This window comes from Dermatophagoides pteronyssinus, unplaced genomic scaffold (assembly GCF_027571235.1).
Source record: "Dermatophagoides pteronyssinus isolate colony J.1.1.1.1 unplaced genomic scaffold, Derpt_VIB-CSIC_2022.12 sq0007, whole genome shotgun sequence".
Taxonomy (NCBI): domain Eukaryota; kingdom Metazoa; phylum Arthropoda; class Arachnida; order Sarcoptiformes; family Pyroglyphidae; genus Dermatophagoides; species Dermatophagoides pteronyssinus.
The window spans coordinates 1,313,113-1,332,565 of record NW_027461531.1 but is presented as its reverse complement, the minus strand read 5'-3'; the positions used below and the strand labels follow the sequence as shown (position 1 = coordinate 1,332,565).

General features: G+C 30.7%; 7 protein-coding genes across 9 annotated transcripts; 2 read left to right on the top strand and 5 right to left on the bottom strand.

Annotated features, from left to right (window-relative positions):
* Positions 1 to 639: 639 nt before the first annotated feature.
* LOC113793052 (nascent polypeptide-associated complex subunit alpha-like) lies at positions 640 to 1,729 on the bottom strand. The gene is made up of 3 exons (XM_027343020.2): positions 1,551 to 1,729; positions 1,280 to 1,476; positions 640 to 1,214 (listed from the first exon to the last, which is right to left on the bottom strand). The coding sequence occupies exons 1-3, from the start codon at positions 1,606 to 1,608 to the stop codon at positions 798 to 800; spliced, it is 672 nt and encodes a 223-aa protein (XP_027198821.2). The 5' UTR covers positions 1,609 to 1,729; the 3' UTR covers positions 640 to 797.
* LOC113793050 (uncharacterized) lies at positions 1,693 to 6,398 on the bottom strand. The gene is made up of 5 exons (XM_027343017.2): positions 4,620 to 6,398; positions 3,317 to 3,607; positions 2,634 to 3,235; positions 2,318 to 2,568; positions 1,693 to 2,251 (listed from the first exon to the last, which is right to left on the bottom strand). The coding sequence occupies exons 1-5, from the start codon at positions 4,700 to 4,702 to the stop codon at positions 2,141 to 2,143; spliced, it is 1,338 nt and encodes a 445-aa protein (XP_027198818.2). The 5' UTR covers positions 4,703 to 6,398; the 3' UTR covers positions 1,693 to 2,140.
* Positions 6,399 to 6,900: 502 nt separating this feature from the next.
* Positions 6,901 to 8,567, bottom strand: LOC113793049 (uncharacterized). The gene is made up of 2 exons (XM_027343016.2): positions 7,387 to 8,567; positions 6,901 to 7,328 (listed from the first exon to the last, which is right to left on the bottom strand). Exons 1-2 carry the CDS (start codon positions 8,438 to 8,440, stop codon positions 6,922 to 6,924), a joined length of 1,461 nt encoding a protein of 486 aa, XP_027198817.2. The 5' UTR covers positions 8,441 to 8,567; the 3' UTR covers positions 6,901 to 6,921.
* Positions 8,551 to 14,207, bottom strand: Aldh-III (Aldehyde dehydrogenase type III). Of its 3 annotated transcripts, none has more exons than XM_027343014.2 (4): positions 14,039 to 14,207; positions 11,699 to 11,842; positions 10,601 to 11,636; positions 8,551 to 10,543 (listed from the first exon to the last, which is right to left on the bottom strand). In XM_027343014.2, the coding sequence occupies exons 1-4, from the start codon at positions 14,057 to 14,059 to the stop codon at positions 10,236 to 10,238; spliced, it is 1,509 nt and encodes a 502-aa protein (XP_027198815.2). In that variant the 5' UTR covers positions 14,060 to 14,207; the 3' UTR covers positions 8,551 to 10,235. The 3 variants fall into 3 exon arrangements, with proteins under 3 accessions (XP_027198815.2, XP_027198814.2, XP_027198813.2); XM_027343013.2 differs by lacking the exon at positions 14,039 to 14,207 and adding an exon at positions 13,240 to 13,396; XM_027343012.2 differs by lacking the exon at positions 14,039 to 14,207 and adding an exon at positions 11,968 to 12,109.
* Positions 8,618 to 10,194, top strand: DMAP1 (DNA methyltransferase 1 associated protein 1). Its single transcript, XM_027343015.2, has one exon. The coding sequence runs from the start codon at positions 8,618 to 8,620 to the stop codon at positions 10,115 to 10,117; it is 1,500 nt and encodes a 499-aa protein (XP_027198816.1). The 3' UTR covers positions 10,118 to 10,194.
* Positions 14,208 to 14,482: 275 nt separating the features above from the next.
* Positions 14,483 to 16,231, top strand: Echs1 (Enoyl-CoA hydratase, short chain 1). Its single transcript, XM_075820611.1, has 6 exons — positions 14,483 to 14,604; positions 14,976 to 15,103; positions 15,192 to 15,511; positions 15,567 to 15,891; positions 15,962 to 16,029; positions 16,092 to 16,231. Exons 2-6 carry the CDS (start codon positions 15,022 to 15,024, stop codon positions 16,155 to 16,157), a joined length of 861 nt encoding a protein of 286 aa, XP_075676726.1. The 5' UTR covers positions 14,483 to 14,604; positions 14,976 to 15,021; the 3' UTR covers positions 16,158 to 16,231.
* Cse1 (chromosome segregation 1) lies at positions 16,159 to 19,404 on the bottom strand. Its single transcript, XM_027343010.2, has one exon. The coding sequence runs from the start codon at positions 19,228 to 19,230 to the stop codon at positions 16,282 to 16,284; it is 2,949 nt and encodes a 982-aa protein (XP_027198811.2). The 5' UTR covers positions 19,231 to 19,404; the 3' UTR covers positions 16,159 to 16,281.
* Positions 19,405 to 19,453: the final 49 nt, after the last annotated feature.

Below are 19,453 nucleotides of genomic sequence, written 5' to 3'. Positions count from 1 at the left end.
TGAAGGCGGTAACAAACGATTTGGTTTGGTTTTTTTATTCGTCGTTATTTATATGGCGGTAAAACTTGAATCCGAAAACGGCGCAAACTCGAAAATGAGTATCGAAAAAAAAATCATTTTTCTTCTTTCAAAGGGTCAAATTTTTTCAACACTCGATGGCGCTACATTCTAGCCCGCCAATATACAATAATTGATTATGGTAGTGGTACATAAGTGATCAATAAAAAATTTTCATGATAAAAACATTCATAACGTTGCATTCACGTAAAAATGTGTGTCCAAAGCAATATTTATTCTTTTTGTTAATTGTAATTGTGGATGTTTTGTATTGCTTATAGGTTAAGCTGGTTAGAGTTTTTTTTGTTATATCAAGATTTTGGCCATGGTTGAATAGATAGAGATTGCATTGGACTCATCAACCTGATAAAATAATATGTGAAAAACTAAATATATTTTTTCCCAATTTGCGCAAACTCTAAAAGATTTCGGTAAAGCAGAAAAAATTTAAAAAAACCCGAAATAATTATGGATATTGACGTACATGCGTTTCGATACAAACATTCTCCTCCATATCTTCATCAAATTAATCCTTTCGTTTTTGTTTTTACCAAAACGAAAATAAAACAACAAAGGTGGCGCTCAAAATTAGATAAATGTTTTTATTCAGTTTTACATAAAACAATTGAATTGGTTTTTAGACCGTTGTTCATAAGCATATAAATCCTTTTTTCGGAAATTATTAATAAGATAACTACAAATAGTTGTTGAATGTTTTCCTCTTAAGATGTTATGCTAATCTATGTAGTCAATTCCAGGATAGCGTTGACAATATCATTATCGTGATTACGAAGAGCTTTTATAGCTTTGGTTCTTGTAACACCTGTCTGTGATATGACCAATTCGATATCTTTCTCTTCAATTCCGGTCATATCAATTTCACCTTCTTCTTCTTCTTCGGGTATGGTTGCTGTGGCAATATTTTCACCAGCGGAACCTGGTTGACCATCAGCACCCGAAAGACCAGCAGCGATTCCTTCTGGTGCTTTAAATTTTTCGGCTGCAGCCATCTGTGCTTTTTGGCTAAGATCTTCAATTTTAGCTTCGCCAAATATTATATAAGTATCACTTGCAGGAGATTTATAAACGTCTGGTTTGTTAATAACAAAAAGAATGTTTTTCGATTTTCTTATGGCCACACGATTGATGCCCGGAATCTAGAAAATTGACAAAAATCGTTATGGCTAACAAGGTAAACTTATTCGGATCAGAATTGGCATACCAATTTAAGACCAAGTTTTGACATAGCTTTACGAGCTTTTTTCTCGCTACGAGATTGTTTGCCTTTTGAACCAGCATCCTCTTGTGATAAGATATTGGCAGCGGCAGCAGCCAAATTGTCCTCTGTTACAATATCATTGCTTACTTCATTGCCTTCAACTGCATCAGAATCATCGTCAGATTCTTCAGATCCACTTCCTATTAAATTTGGGAGAATATGATGACAAATTGATGAATAATTTTTCTGACATTAATTACTTGTATTACTTTACCTTGATCTTCAATTTTCACTTCTTCTTCTAGTTTATCGCCGACGATAGTTTGAGTCATTTTTTTTCTAATTTAATAGCAAATTGGAATAAAAACAAATCGAATAAGTTTCGATGAGTGTGTGTTTTTTGTGTATTTGCTCACGATAAGCGACCACGCTGCCTGACGAGAAAAATTGCCTGAAAAAGTATACATAGGCAAGACACGCCTTTTTATAATTGCATAAGTAAAAATCGGAAATGTTTATTTTGTATTGACTTGCAGCCATCTAGTGACATCATATATAAATTATTTTTTGAATTTTAAAAATATCAAAATGAAATTGTGAATGATTTGAAAAAAAAGAAAACAAAAATAGTTATTGGAAACTTAAAATGGAAGAAACTTTCAAACAAAAGGAGAAAAGTATCATTAATGGAATGTCACAAATTAAGCTACTTTTAAATAAATTTTAAAAAAATGAAATTTCGATTATGATTTGTTGGCAATCACAATTGAAATATGAATGATGAAACAAAATTCGATAATATCAAAGGAATTTTTCGATTCACTTGATGCAAATTTGCAGCAAAAATTATTAGTGGATTATCATTTAATCTTCCATTTCTTCCATTCGACAATGTATAGTTGTATCTACCACTTCTAAACTTCCATAATCAAGTTCTTTTATTAGGCAAAGTACAGCTGAAAGAATGTTGGCATTCTAATTTTTCAAGAAAAAAAATATTAATTGAATCAACGATTCGTAATTGAAAAGATAAAAACATACTCGATTTTTACCGCCTTTAGGCAAGATTCGTTGCTGTTGTTCTCGATTTGATGTCGATGAAGAACTGTGAAGATTTGCACGAGTAGAACTATTCGAAATAGAATTCACATTCGGCATATTATAGGAAGATTGACCAGTATTATTATTATTATTATTATTATTAAGTAGAATGTTTTGTCCATTTTCATAACCATATTCCATCGGTTCATAAGGATTTCCTGATAAGGCTGGTGAAGAACAACGAAAATTGCCTTTTTTCAAGAAAAAAAATAACAATGAAAATTTTAATCATTTCAATCATAGATGACTAAGTTACCATTTGTACTGTAAATATTATAATCCGATAAAGAGTTTGCCTTTGCCATGTTTGTCTTTTTTATATGATTATTTGGACTAGCCGATTTTTGTAAGTTGGCCTGTGGAATATGATGCGGTAGGTTCGATGAACTATTATTACTACCATTCATCATTGGTTGTGGTTGATAATTACGATTTCCATTCATAACTGATGTATTATTGTTACCATACAAAGATGATGATGATGAATTAATTACCGAATTTGTGCTACCATTTTCCGAACCACTATTATTTAAATACTGTTGATCAATATAACCACCAGCATTCATTGTTGATTGTTGTTGATATTGTTCATTTTGTTGCTGTGATAATCCATTACTTAAGGTAACCGTATTGCAATTACTACTACTGCTACTGCTATTACTGCTGTTATTGGACACTTGTTCCGGATATGATGTCGGATACGTTGTTTTTGTTTCGGGATAGTTTCGTGATATATCATATAAATTTCCACTTGTATTTTCAATAATTTCTTCATCAATATCATCGACTATTTTGGTTCCAGGCCATATTAATTCACGACCCGATTTTTCTGCCTGATATAATTCTTCGGCAGTTACTCTGTGCAAGAAATAATAATGAAAAAATATTTAAGATAAACGATCGGATTATCAATGAAAGTTATATGCAACAAAAACATACTTGACATTATCCAGATATTCTAAATTTGGCAACGCTTTAAGTACGGTTAAACGATAATTGTCAACATTGGCACAAGGATTATCTTCCAATGATAATTTTTTAAGAAATTGCAATTGTGAAAGATGAAGAATTTCATTAATATCTTTAATTTCATTTTTTCTCAGATACAATTCCTGTAGCATTGTACATGATGAGAAATATTGCAATGTATCGATACTATTTATAGACAATGAAATAACTTCTACATTGGGCATTCGGTTCACGATCGATACATCTTTTAATGTGCATCCCCTGTGTTAAGGTGAAGAAAAAAAAATTAAGATCAAATAAAACTAATGAAAAAAAAATCAAAACATGAGAAATTTAAATTAATCGTGAAAAACATCATCAGTATTATTTTTTTCCAAAAAAAAAAAAGATAACTCTCGTAAAGAGATCATTTTTTCAAAGGTCAACTATCCCAAAAGGCTTGGCAGATCATCAGATGGACATCAACATTGAATAAATAATAGTTGAACCAGAAAAATTTAAATCTTTCAACTATAGAAATAAGATGAGAGTTGAACAACATCCAACACACACACACAAAGAGAGAGAAAAAAACTCTAGACATGTAGACTGCAGTAAACAATAATATGAGATAATCATTTGGTCGAATTTTTTTTTATTTCTAGCTGAATGAGAATAAATATTGAAAAAAATATAGGTGAACAAGACACACACATAATAAAAAAAAACCTGATAACAAGTGATGTCCGACATTTTTATTGAGAATGGTAGATAACGGTTTATTTATTAATAGAAATATATTTGACATGATAATGATAATGATTTCTAGATAGATTTTCTGTTACACCTATACAGATAGATAGCTTCAAATAACTCTCGATCTTTTTTCTGACTTATTATCTATCCACACTGATTAGATAAGATGAATATTTTTTTTTATTTCTACAAATCATCACTTGCTGTTATTTATATTCGATAATTATTGACTGATCAATCAAATATATCGATGATTTAACAAGAAAAAAAGAAGAAGGAAACAAAATAACAACATTAATAATCAATGTAAAAAGTAAATGGTTGATTAATCAAGAGCAACCAAATGACAAAAATTCTTTTTAGCCTTCGAGGTTTTGTCAATGTAATTACAGAAACCTGTAAAGATATCATTCTCTCTTATCCATTCATTCATTTACTGAAGAAATTTAAATCTAAGAGATTAAAGGAGTGATTACTTATAACAATGAAGATTGAAAGTTTTCTGTTGATTAATTGATCTATCGATTACACAACTTACCAGCAATTGAGTTTTTTCACCGAATTCAAATCATGAGATCTTGTACGAACAAGTACAACATTTTCCGTCAATACTGAAGACATTTTAAAAGTGGATTTTAATATGACGATGAAATAAATACAATTTGATTTGATGTTTATAAAAATTATGAAAAAAATGAAATCACAAAATTATATAGAATGGCCGAATAAAGAGGAAATTTTTTTTTGTTTGCGTTCAATTGATGGCCTTTTTTCCAAGTATGTTATGTCGTTAATGAAGATAAGATTTCCAATTTTAGTTACAACGCTTTAATTAATGATTTATCGACATCAAATTTTAAAGCTGAAGTTTAAGCAATATAAATGGCGATGGCGTATGATAATGAAGTAACAGTCAGATGATCATTGAATCCTACGACAGTATCATTATCTAGCACAATTGGACATGAACGATCCGAAGTGTGAAGGAAGAAAACAATTTTTAGAAACACAAATAGCCATTCAATTTGATGAATTTATATGATACGATTGATAAACATTGGTGACAATCTACTGAAAATAATGCACTTGTCGAATGGCGTACATTGAATAAATCTATTCAAATAATTGAATCGGAAAATTTAAATTTATGATGAAATTCGGAATAAGATGGACAACATCACATCAGTTGGGAAAAAACAAAAACAAACTCAAAACTGTAAAAACAACAACAAAAGATAAAAACCGACCAACCTCGACACGACATTCGTTACTAATGTTTTGTTGATTTGATTGGTTGGTTTTTGTTTGGTTGGTCGACCGAGAAACTCTTCAGGATAACAAACACCAAAAAAGAGTATGAGAGAAATAATAAAGAGAGAGAAATAAAAGAACAATAACAATCATATGATGAACTAGAACGACAAAGTTGAATTGATGGAAAAAAAATGTTGTCGATGATCACGAAGACAATATTTATTCGGGTATATTATATGTAAATCGACGGATATAAAAGAAATTCAAATGCAAAGATGTATACACCATAAGACAACTTCAAAAGTTTATTCAATGGTTCTTGTTCATTTTATTTCTGTTTTTATTTCTAATATTTTTAGTTTCTCATTTCTTAACCCGTAAATTTTTTCTCTATATTTTCTCTGGTTGTTAATGTTGATTCATGTAAAGGATGATAATGATGATCACAGATCATACAAAACACTACCACCAACATCATCATCATAATCATCATCGTTTTAAATACAACAGAAAATCCGTTATTTTTGGTATTGTGATTGAATCGATTGAGCAAGAGAGAGAGGAGAAAAATTCACGATTATATTATTAATGATGAATTATTCATATTGTAAAGCCAGATGACAAACAATTATGATCACAGCCAAATTATTATTGTTGGTGATGTTGTTCGTTTTGATTTTTGATGAATCATTTTGTACACCGGATATATTAAAAAACAATTGAAAAAAAGAGCTAAAAAAACAATTTGATTATTTATTTGTTGTTTCTTCCTGTTTGGAAACATTAACGATTAAAGAAATTTCTTTGATTCGATTAGATAATCGAATCTATTGGAAGCAAATCGTACAAATTATCAAAATTCATCTATTGATTTATCTCATTTGTTGGCTCATTTTGTTGTTGTTGTTTTTCTTTTTGGAACGCTTTAATTTTCTCTATATTCATATTAAATGGCGACAATGTATGCGCGTGTCTACTACCGACGTCAATAACCGTCTCTCTTTGAAACAAACGATAGAAAGAGATCCAGAACGCTGTTCAGCATTTAAATTGATTTCTCTTTTTTTCTGTCTATCTAGGATTCTGGATAACTATACGAAATATCCCGTATAAATACTATGGATTTGAACAAGTGAGAGTGGCACAGTTCTAAGAGTAATAATAATGATGATGAAAAATAAGTGGAATAGTGACGCCCGATAATACTCGAGGTGATTTTCGAAATTGTAATGTGCTTGTTTAGAGACTAAATCTATTGGATGGCGATGAGTAATCATCAAGAGAAAATCTGTATACCGCGCCAGCTATAATTTCATGATACACACACACACATACACTTTGCAATAATAAATGAAAGAAAGTCTCCCATTTAATCATATTCTGTTAAAGTGGGCTAAAAACCAGCATACAATGAATGTTTGTATGTTACATCATGATTACGACATTAAAACGAAACAAATCACCATCATTTTTAGATTGATTGGTTGTCAATGGCAATCGAGGTTACCATAAGTGATTCGCGTTTCTAAACCAATGTCATAACAAACACCTGAATGATAATAAAATTCATATAAAAAATAATTTATTTATTTAATTTTTAATTTCGATTTTAAACGTTGCCGAGGAGTTGAAGTTAATTGTTTTAGATTAATTAATGTTTGATTGGTATTGCGTTTTCGTTTAGTATTCATTCTTAAATCTTTACCAATTTGTTCGCTTAGAATCTTAAGGTAACGAGGATCTTTCCATTCGTTAGATTCACGTTGAAATTTGGCCTCTAATTCCTGTTGTCTTAATTCATCATCCAATGGTAATCCTTCCTCATCACGGGGTATGATTTTTCCATGGAACGGACAATTAAAAAGATCTCTTCGTGGACAAAGACGTCCAGATGGTAATAATGCTCGACACTGATTATCGGAAATTGTTGTAGACGACTTTGACTGTTCCTTTTCATCTTTATCGTGTTTCATTTTAGCCAGCAAAATTTTATCTAAATAATACCACTTAAATTAGTTGCTTTTACAACAATAAAATTAGATATGAATTACCTTCTGTCTCAGTGACTTCTTCGAAATCATCTTCATCCAAGTCATCACTATCATTATTGTCTTCTTTCGATGATGATGATGATGATTGTTCAACAATTCTAATATCATTTTCTTTGCTTAGTATTGATGCAATTTTAATTCGTAATTGTTTAATATCATCATCAAGTACATCATTGACAAATTTAGATTGCGTTTCGAGAAGGCCAAGTTTTCGTCCCATATTATTCAATTCTTTACAAAGCTCTTTAAGATTATCAATTAAAACACTGTTAGTTTCATCACGGACGATTTCTATATTGGAAATAAGTATGATATTAAATGAAAGTCCTTGCATGGGACGAATATTGGAATGGATGTCATTAGTCTGACAATTGTTGTTATCTTTATTTTCAATTAGATTAATTTTTGGGATAAGTAATTCAAAACAAGAATCTATTTGAATAATCAACAGATTTACATCGTTTTCTAGTTCAGCAAAATCTTTTCGTAATTGTTCGATAGTTTCAGTCGGAATTATTCGTTGCCATTGAGATTGTTGCTTATGAAAAATTTTTTTCTCAATCAACAATCTATTATAATGACTTAATGCCGGATAATCGTCCGCAAATTCAGTGTGCCAATATTGAAAACGTTCTAAAATCTTTGCTTGCAATTTATTTGCCCAAACTTTTGGCCGTAATGATTTATGATGAGCAGATGATTGTTCGAGATTTTTCGATCGAGGTTGAACGCTGCCATCGATTTTTCCATCAGTGAAAGTTACATCCAGACAAAGTTCAAGTATTTCCGGTAAATTTTCACATACAATTAATCGGAATAGACGTGATCGTTCAAATAAATAATCGATAATAAGAAAAGAACTATAACGAATTTGTGCATGATTCTGTTTTAAACGATGATAAATTAAACGAAACAAATATTTAAAAACTTCATTATTATCACGCTCTGCTTTACAATATTTTTTGAATGCTGATAATTGTTGATGATTAAGTTCTTCGTCGATGTTTGTAGTTAATTTTTCGATCAATTCTTCGATGTTCGTTTTGGTATCCATGTAAAATGTTTTGATACACGATTCAGGATTCTCGTTCCAGCATACCTCTTATATGAACAACTCATTTCGAGCTTTTTGTTTCATGTTTTGAGAGAAAATTTTTGATTCCATGGAATATTTTGATTTGATTTTTTAAATATCTAAATTAGACAATTGTGAATTTATCTTGAAACAAAAATGTCTGACGTTCTAGATATTCTCGAATTGAATCGGGAATCTGGTGAGAAGAAAATTATGAAAAAGAAACGTCTTCCCGAACAATCTGCGAAGAAATCCAATATCAAAGGCATGAACCGAGAAGTTTATGCATTATTGTGTTCCGAGAACAAAGATAGTGCATCACTCATTCCATCAGATTTCGCTATTGGTTCAAAATTTGGATTCCCACCCTTTGGATACAAAAAGGTGAAAGCTAACCTAAGTCTTCGTAAAGTAATCAAATGGAACTGGGTACCATTTACTAATCCAGCACGAAAAGATGGCTTTCAATTGTATCATTGGAGACGTGAAGCGGATAAAAATAAAGAATATCCATTTGCTAAAATGAATGTCGTCATCAACATACCTTCATATACTGATCAAGAATACCAAGAATTATTACAAAGTAATGAATGGAGCAAAAGTGAAACTGATCATTTATTTGGCTTGTGTAGAAAATATGATCTCCGTTTTATTGTCATTCAAGATCGTTGGGATACATCATTGTATAAGGATCGAACAGTGGAGAATATCAAAGATCGATATTATTCTGTATGTGACATTTTGGCTAAGCATCGTAACGAATCTACTGGTGGTAATATTTTGACTATGAAACCGCAAGGATATGTCTTTGATGCTGAACATGAACGAAAACGTAAAGAACAATTGAAAAAATTATACAATCGTACATCAGAAGAATATGAGGAAGAGCAACAATTGATTGCCGAATTACGTAAAATTGAACAACGTAAAAAAGAACGAGAAAAAATTACGCAAGAAATTCAAAAATTGATTTCCACCGATAGTACTTCTGAACTGCGTAGACAAGAACAACAGAATCAGACACGACAATCCAATATATTATCGCGTTCTAGTAGAAAGAAAGCCAATTCTCAGCTAAAAGGTTCCCGAATCAGCGATGTTGGGTCAAATTCCTTCAGCACAGTTAATATTGAATCGGCAAGTATTAAATTTCCAGAACCAAAAACCTGTGTCTGGCTTCGTAGCTCTCGTATTAAATTACCATCATCGGTTGGAACGAAACGCATGAAAGCCATTCAACAATTAATGAAAGAACTCAAAATTGATCCACATCCAATACCAACCGAAGAAATTTGTAGACATTTTAACGATCTTCGTTCGGATATGGTTTTACTGTATGAATTGAAACTTGCTCTTACCAGTCTTGATTTCGAACTACAATCATTAAAACATCAATATGAATCGAATAGTGTGCAGGCGTCAAATGAGAAAATCGAACCTGTGCCTCTAACACCTTTAAGTGCGGCTAGTTTACCAGATAATTTGACCGCCACATTTGGATCCACCACTAGCCATCAGACCAATCAAACCCCGACAAAAACTGATGATATATCTAAGAAAATATCTGAAGTAATTGATGTGACCAATTCAACACCACGAAAACGGAAAGCTGCTATGGAACAAGTGAATTTGATGAGAAAATTGCGAAAGAATTAGAATTTGATATTTTTTTTAAACTTTAATCACATAATCCATCAGTTTAAATTGAATTAATAAATATTATTTTAAAACAATCATATCGTCTGGATTTATTTATTAATTATTTTGTTTTTGATTATAGGAATTTTTCATTCAATATGAAGACCGTAATTGTAGCAATGATTCCAAGCGAAAATGTCAAAAAATAGCGCAAAAATTTTCCCAAATTAATTTCGTCCACAATTGAATGTCCGACTAGCATTTGCAATTTTTTCAATTTGTTTTCGTTGTAAGGCGGATAACGCACACTGGCTAAGAATTCAACAATAGGATTGTAATCTTTGATCATAACAGATTTTTTATGCGAAAACGTTTCGAAAGAGAAACGGCCATGATAGCTTCCAATTCCAGATTCTCCAACACCTCCAAAAGGAAGCTCTTCAACTATTAAAATAAAATTTTTAATCAAAGATAAAAAAATAAGAAAAACATATTATTTACCAGTCATTTGAAGCATAGTTTCATTGACAACAAGAGAACCGCTTGATGTTTCATCGATGAATTTTTGATAAACTTGTTTTTTGTTTGTAAACAAATACATTGTCAATGGTTTTTCACCTCTTTTGATGAATTCAATTGCCTCTTCCACCGAATCGATTGTGATGATCGGTAAGATTGGCCCAAATATTTCTTCCTTCATCAAAGCATCGGCAGAGATCACATCGGTGACTATCGTTGGTGATATGTATCGCGTTTCCTTATCAGTATCACCACCAATAACAATCTTTCCGTTAGTTGAATTGATTAAATTCTGTAAGCGATTAAAATTTTTGTCATTGATGATTCGCGCAAAGCTTTCAGAATTTTTTGAATCGCCTTCAAAAAATTCTTTCAACACTTTGTTGGCAACGTTTATAAATTTCTCTTTCACTTCTTTAGTACAGAGCAAGTAATCAGGTGCGATACAAACTTGACCACCGTTCATACATTTTCCCCATAATAATCGACGGACAGCTATTTCCATATTAATTGAATCATCCATATAAACGGGACTTTTTCCACCCAATTCCAAAACGACAGGAGTCAAAAATTTGGAAGCAGATTTATAAATCACCTTTCCAATAGCAGTTGATCCAGTGTAGAATATCAAATCGAAACGTTCGTTTAACATTCGTGTTGCTTCTTCAGGTCCACCAGTAACTATATGATAACATTCACGATCCAAATATCTTGGAAGCAATTCAGCCATCATTTTTTCAGTGTTTGATGATATTTCTGAAGGTTTGATTATTGCACAGTTACCGGCGGCTATAGCGCCAATTAATGGACATAATAATAATTGTATGGGATAATTCCAAGCTGAGAATATCAGCACAACACCGAATGGTTCATGTTTAATATAACAGGTGTCCAAAAAAGTTGATAAACCTTTTTTCTCTGCATATTTTGGTTTAATAAAATCGCGGATATGACTTAATTGATAATCAATATCTTTGTTGACAAAATCAATTTCAGTGATGACAGCTTCCATACGAGGCTAAAATAAATGAGAGAAAAATGAACAAATGTTGTTGCATTCAAATAAATAAATAAATTTACCTTTCGAAAATCGGCATTCAAGGCTTTGACAAGTTCTTCTTTATTGTCGTTCAGACATCGTTTCAATTGCTGCAATTGTTTGATACGAAAATTGACATCTTTAGTAACATTTCGATGAAATGCTTCACGTGCTTTCAGAAGTGCCTATATATATCAAACAAAAAAAAGAACATTAATCGATTGTCATCGATTAGATGCTTTTTAACAACAAAACAATTGAATTGGACAAGGTAATTTTTTTCAATTAATTGATATAAATAGATAACAACCTGTAGATAATTTTCCAAAAAGGATTCATTATATAGTGGTAGACTAGTGTCATCATCTTGTTCCACTGTAATCAAAAATGTCGAATCATTTTCACTGATTTGTCTGAAAATTTTGGTCATTTTGGTTCACTTTTTTCACACACTATTATTGAAGTGAATTGTCGAAATTAAAATTGAATTATTTGAAATTAATTTATTGTTGATGATGATGATGATTATTTACATTTATACAAATTAAATTTGATTTTAACTAAGGGTTAAAATTATTGACCATGATAACGATGAATGAAATTTAGATAGTGTCATCATCATTCTTGATGTACAATGATTGCAATCAATTACACGGAACAAGAGAAAAAATTCATATTTATAAAAAAAACAACCATTTAAACGATGGCCACAAAACAAATCGAGGAAGCTTATTTTAGAAAAAAAAATGTATATAATTTCTTCAATATAGTTTAAAAAAGAAGAAAACTGTTCATTCGAATCAAAATGAAACGCTTGACCAAACCTGAATTGAATTGAAAAAAAAATTGACAGCCTGATTATGTTGATATCATTACGATAGAAAAAGGCGAAATGATGAAGAGAACGAAACTCTAAATTTTGCCTCTATAGATTTTCAATTGACTTGAAATATTTTCTCAATCCTGTTTTTGATCACAATCATCTTCAGTAATGATAAAAAGAAAACACAAAGCAAAAATTGTACAATACATTGAAAGAGAAAAGCTAGAATGAAAAGGAAAAAAAATAGGAACGGAAAGAGAAGCGGCCATCAAAAGCATCATTATCATTTCAAAAATAAAAATAATCACCATCATCATCACTATAGTTTTCCCATTATTTACAACAAAAAAAACATCGTAATATGAAAATGGAAGAAAACTTTATTGAAACATTTAAAATAAACAAAATGACAAGGATGTCTAGGATTTGTTATATTTACTGTTGTAATTTTTGAATTTATAATTTTTTTCTTCGAAAAATAATTTAATTTACCCAATAAGATTTAGTGATAATTGAGAATTTTTACCAGAATTCATGTTTAAGAATTTGAGGAAATTACACAGACACAACCACAAAAAAAAAACATAGCTAACAGGCTATGAATATTTCGAAATAAATTTTCATGAATTAATAATAAGTAATCAATGATTATGATCACCATGATAATTAATGATACAAGGTAATTTTAGAGGAAAAAAAATGTAAACAACTATGAATTGGGAAACATTGTCAAAAACAAAATCATAATTCATGACAAACCTGATCGAATGTAAATGTTGGCATATTATTATGATCATCGATTGTGATAACCATTTTTTTCCGTTCAATTATTTACCTTAAAATGATCAATTGTAATGAATGCAAACAGCAATATATAGTTGATGTTATTCACTTAGATAGAGAATTTTGCAAAAAAAACTTTCATCAGGTACATTTGCAAGCAAAGACAAACGATAATAAAATTATCAAAAAAAATTTCATCACTAGAAAAAAAATCAATGATAGCAGCAAATTGAAAATATTTTTACCAATAAATACCAATCAATCAATTATCGATTGATAATATTTGGTTGCCAAACACATATCACAATCTTATGGATATATCAGCATCGCATTCAATAAAAAAACACTTTATATCTTTGGTTTTTTAAGCATTGAAAAAAAATCATTCCTTCATTCATTTGAAATTAAAATAACGGCAAAAATATCATCATAAAAATCAAATGCCAACAGACAAGCAAATAGAAAAACAAAATATTGATAGTGAAATTAATATTTAGAAAAAAAAAATTCTTGGAAAATGTGGGTATAACGAGATTGACAAGGAATTAGAATTTTGTTTTATAACTTGTATACAAAAAGTATCAAAACTTTTTTTCGAACATAATGAAAGGATTGCATTTGATCGAACTGTCGAAAAAAGCGAAATTTGATCGATTATAGAAAACAAAACAAAACAAATTTAAATGAAATAATTATTTAGAAAAAAAAACAAAATTCATAAATTTTGACAGTTCAATTATTGATTAATCATACAGCGATACAGCAAAATACATACTTTTTCAAGAACTGCTGACATCTTGTTAAAAAAAATTAATTATAATTATTGATAAAAACCAAATTTTCTTGTGATATCGATTGGAGAAAAAAAATTCAATCAGCCAAACTTGATCGAATTTAACAAACAATGTATGATGAATGATTGAATGAAAAAGCAAAAAAAAAAAATAGAATTTTCTTTTTAAAAGCCAAAATATGAAATCGGGTACATCGATGTATTGAAAGGAAATTTTTTTAAAAATGATTTACTTGACAATACGATTGGCGAAATTATCTCTATTATTGCATCTACCCAAACATGTAGGCAAATTATCAAAGTTAGTTAGAAAAATTGAAATGGCCAATCAATTTAGTGATGAGCATTTTTATTAAATGTTGCAAATTGAAGATGGTTTTATTTTTGTCTGAAAACAATTGAAGCATGCGCGTTCAGAAATACGTACATTATTTGAGGATCACGTCATCGAATCATATGATAATGATCGATGTTTGAAAACGTCAATATTGAATATTAACACTTTATAATTGCTTCCATATTGCTAAATTCATTATTATTGAATTCAGGTAAATTACTTATTACGCCATGAATTTTTTCATCAGAAAATCAGATTATGAAGATGAGGAAATTTCGTTTTGATAGTTTAAAATGATACAGTAGTTCAGGTTTTCTTTACTTGTCACTTAGTTTTCGCAGATAAACAAAATTCAAAATACAACTTTGAAATGATATGTTTTAATTTTGCAGGGGAATGAAGGAGGGAAAAAAAGAAAAATAAGCTCAATGTTGATTTAAGATCCTCCCATTTTTAATATTCCACACCATCTTTAACGAAAGGTTCTGTTTTTCGTGTGATATCGATGTCGTGATCAAGTTTTTTTTAAAAAAAATATTAATTGATAAATTTTTCTCTTAATTTTCATTAAATTATTTTCAGTTTGGATTCATCAACTTGTCTAATTTGTAATTAATAATAATTCAAAATGACAGCATTAGTAAGAAATTATTCAAAATTTATTTTAAATAATCATCAAAATCAATTTATTCGATCACTTTCGACAAAAGGTATTGTTATATTTTCTTAAACAAATATCGAATGACCGATTTTAATAATAAATGATCTTATTATAATAAATGAACTTATTATTAATAGCCTATGAATACATCAAAACGGAATTGAAAGGTGCCAAACAGAATGTTGGTCTAGTAACATTGAATCGACCAAAAGCATTGAATGCTCTTTGCGGTGGTCTCATGGATGAAGTTGTCGATGCTATGCAACAATTCGAAAAGGACAAAAGTATTGCCGCAATGGTGTTGACTGGTTCGGAGAAAGCATTTGCTGCCGGTGCCGATATCAAGGAAATGGTCGATAAAAAATTTGATGAAGTCATGTTGGGAGGATTCCTGTCTCATTGGGACAAAATAACATCCATTTCCAAACCAATCATCGCTGCTGTTAATGGCTATGCGGTAATGTTTATGACCATTCATGTTTTATCTAGGATTCATATTAATTTTTCAATAGCTTGGAGGTGGCTGTGAATTATCCATGATGTGTGATATAATCTATGCTGGTGATAAGGCTAAATTTGGGCAGCCAGAAATTCTCATCGGTACGATACCCGGTGCTGGTGGTACACAACGATTAACCAAATTTATTGGTAAATCTCGTGCCATGGAGATGTGTTTGACGGGTAATCAGATTAACGCTCAAGAAGCTTATGAATATGGGCTTGTAAGTCGTGTGTTTCCCGCCGATAAGGTTGTCGATGAAGCTATAAAATTGGCTGAAAAAATTGGTGAAAATTCCAAATTAGTTGTAGCAATCTGTAAATCATCCGTCAATTATGGTAAAATTGAAATTATTTCATTTTGCAAACATAAATGATAATTATCTCATTTTTCATTGTAATCATTTAGCCTATGAAACTACTTTAAAACAAGGTCTAGAAACGGAAAAGAAACTGTTTTATAGTACATTTGCAACGGTAAGCATCACAATGAAAATCTATTTGACACTAATAAAATTTCATTTGAAAAAAAATAACAGAACGATCGAAAAGAAGGCATGTCCGCTTTTATTGAAAAACGCAAGCCAAATTACAGTGATTCATAAATTAATTTTGTCAAATTATTTTATTTTCAATGATTATTAGTAGCAAAAATAAATGGAGTATATTTTTAAAGTGATGATGACAATTTCTCATATAAATTGTTACTATTGATTATGATGATGATATTTATGAAATGCTAACATTGGCTAGGATGAAATAATTTTGTAAAAATTTTGCAGCATCCGGTGACATTGATGAAATCAAAGTGGATATTTTCCCTGGATAACGAGTTGAGAGCTGATGAAGCTTTTGTGCTAGATATAATTTAGGCTGTCCAATATCTGCGATCAAATCCAATTCCTGATTAGTGGCAAAAACTAAACGCGAATATGATGCCTGATAACCAACATTCATTTCTTCGATTTCTACAAAATGATCTTCAACTTGGTCAGTTTTATCTTGCGGTAATTCAAAAACAGCAATCAAACATTGTAATAGTGGAGCCCATAGTGTAATTAGATCATCGGTTGTCGAAAAGAATCTATCTAAATCGGTCAATATATCCGTCATTCCAATGCATACTGTCTTTCGATCAATAACACCTGTTACTTTTTGAGCGTCAGCAATAAACAATTTTTCCAACACCATACGGAACAATTTGCTTTGTAATGATTCGACCAATTCGTAGAAAATTTTGGCACCAAACTTGTGTACGAACAAACTGAAAAACTTCAACAACGAACGAACATATTTGGTTGTTTTAGCATGGGTTAATCGTTGGAACAGAATAAAAAACACTTGTTTCATCAATGGCATGATTGCCGCTGAATCAGCGAATATGATTAAATTGTCGACAATTTTAAATGCAAAATGATCATTTGATTTGGATGAAATTAGCTTCTGAAATACACCCAATAACGGTTCCAATTTTCCAATTTTGATAATTTCGTTTGAACAACATTTTACAAATGATTGAATTAAACGAGTTAACGGTCCATAATTTGCTGGTCGTTCCCAAAGCAATGGGACAAGAAGAAAAGGAAATAATTCCATATATGGCTCTGGTACCGGTTCTGTTGTTCCATAATTTTCTAGTAATAAAGCCAAAATTTGAAAAACATATGGAGTAAATTCTTGAATATCTTGAACAAGTATCGTTTGAAAGATAGGAAATAAAACATTTTCAAAGCTATGAACTGAAGCTGCGCTTTTTGAACAAGCGATTCGTATGGAAATGCTGAGTGTTTCGAACAAATAATGGTTAAAATTCGGTTTGGATGGATTCTTGGCCACTTGGGCAACTTTTTCGGTCAATTTGGGTAATAAAACATTGAAATAAGGCAACAGTTGTTCACGAAGCAGACTGAATATTCGTAAAATAGCTTTGATGGAATATTCATTTTCCTGTGAACCGGGAAATTGCCAAACACCAAATAAACCTTCGAGAAGTTGAAGAGAAAGTTGACTAATATTTTCTGGCTTGATCAAAGGTGAAGACAGATTGTTCGAATCGCGAAGTGTAGCAATTTTTTCAATACAGATCGCCGAATAACTATGAATGACAACAATAGGAGATGATAAATGACGAATAATATGAGGCATCATAGCCAAGAGAATTTCATGAACAGGCAATTGATTTCTAAAGATGATTATGTATTTTAGAGCGTCAGCTTTAAGAACAGGCATTTCATTTATATCCGGACGTTCAAGATCAGTACGAATAACATTATTGAAAAAACTAGAAATATTGATCAAATCTGATGTGCTTGTGGTGCCCAATCGAACTGAACCGCCTTTGACCACTAAAGATGTGATCAGATAAATGGCTGCATTTTTACTTTTCCAATTTTGTTGAGGATTTTGGGAATAATTCATCAGCATTGTTTCAATATATTTACTGAATACTTCGGTCATAATTTTTTCAAAATGTTTTGACAATGCCTTTACTAGATCACAAGCAGCGCGACGACGAGTTTGTATATCGGCACCTTCGACATCACGACGTATATATTCTTCGGGATTATCTTCAAACAATTCTTCATCCGATTCACGGAATCGCATATTTGGTATAATCACTCTTGAGCACAATTGCTGCAAGATTTGTTCTTTTTCGAAGATTTCTTTATGCAAGCCACGATCAGCAACAATACATAAAAATCGTATAGCATTTGAAACTAATATATCGTATTTGGCTTTAGTATCTAAAGAATCTAATAATGTCCACACTTGACTAATGAATCCCGGTAGATATGGATCAAATTCTTCATTATATTTTTCGGCAAACATCGTAATATTTTCACAGATTTGACTTTTGAGTTGTTCAAGAACTCCCATTTCATCATCACTATCCGTTACCAAAGTTTTAGAATTCAACTGAAATAATTGAATGAAATGTGTCATCCATACATTCATATTATCTTCGAAAAATTCGGCTAAATCTTGTGAATTCAAACTGTAGAATATTTCCGAACAAAATACTAACGATTGTATTATCACTTGTATGTTTTGTACATTATTAAGATGCTCGGGAATCAATTTGACAATCCAAACGAAAAGTTCAGTAAATGTTTTGGCAAACGTATCGAGAACAAATTTTATTTCTTGCCATAATTTTTCTGATTTAGCTTCATATTGATATCGTTTGAATAAAGAATCTACTGTTTGAAGAATACCGGTGATAATATTGAAATTATACTGCTGACAACTTTCATTCAATTTGACCATCATATTTTCAAGGAGATTTGGCCATTTTTCGGGAAAATCAGCTTTACCAATCAAACTAACAGCTTCGCTCAATTGTTTTTGTATCTTTTTATCACTGTTTAACATTAGATCAATGATTATATTTTTACAATATATTCGATCATTTGCGTTGATCGCGTCAATATCATCATCAACAGTCCAATATTTTTTGATGAAATTCTTGAAGGCAATAGCCGCACAAAGTTTGACAGTTGGATCAATATCAGGACGTTGAATCAATTGAAGTAAATGCTGGCTATAACCAGGTTTATTTGAACAGGATTCAATAAAATTTTCTGCCGGTTTACGAACATTCAAATCGGCCGATAATGTTTGAATCAAACAATTGGTCAATTGTTCAATACTGATCTGTTGTCCATTCGATGCTGCCATGATTGATTAGTGAATATGATTATAAAACTGTTCAAATTGTAAAAACTTGATCAATGCCAAAAAAAATTTCGTTGAACGATAAATGAATTTTTTTTACAATTTACAAGCATGCAAACAATTAATTCTCAATTGAATACCGAACTGAAAATCAGCCGTGTTCGAATGTATTGTTCATAAATAACGTTTCGAAATGATTGGCAAAATGTATTCGAATTTATACATT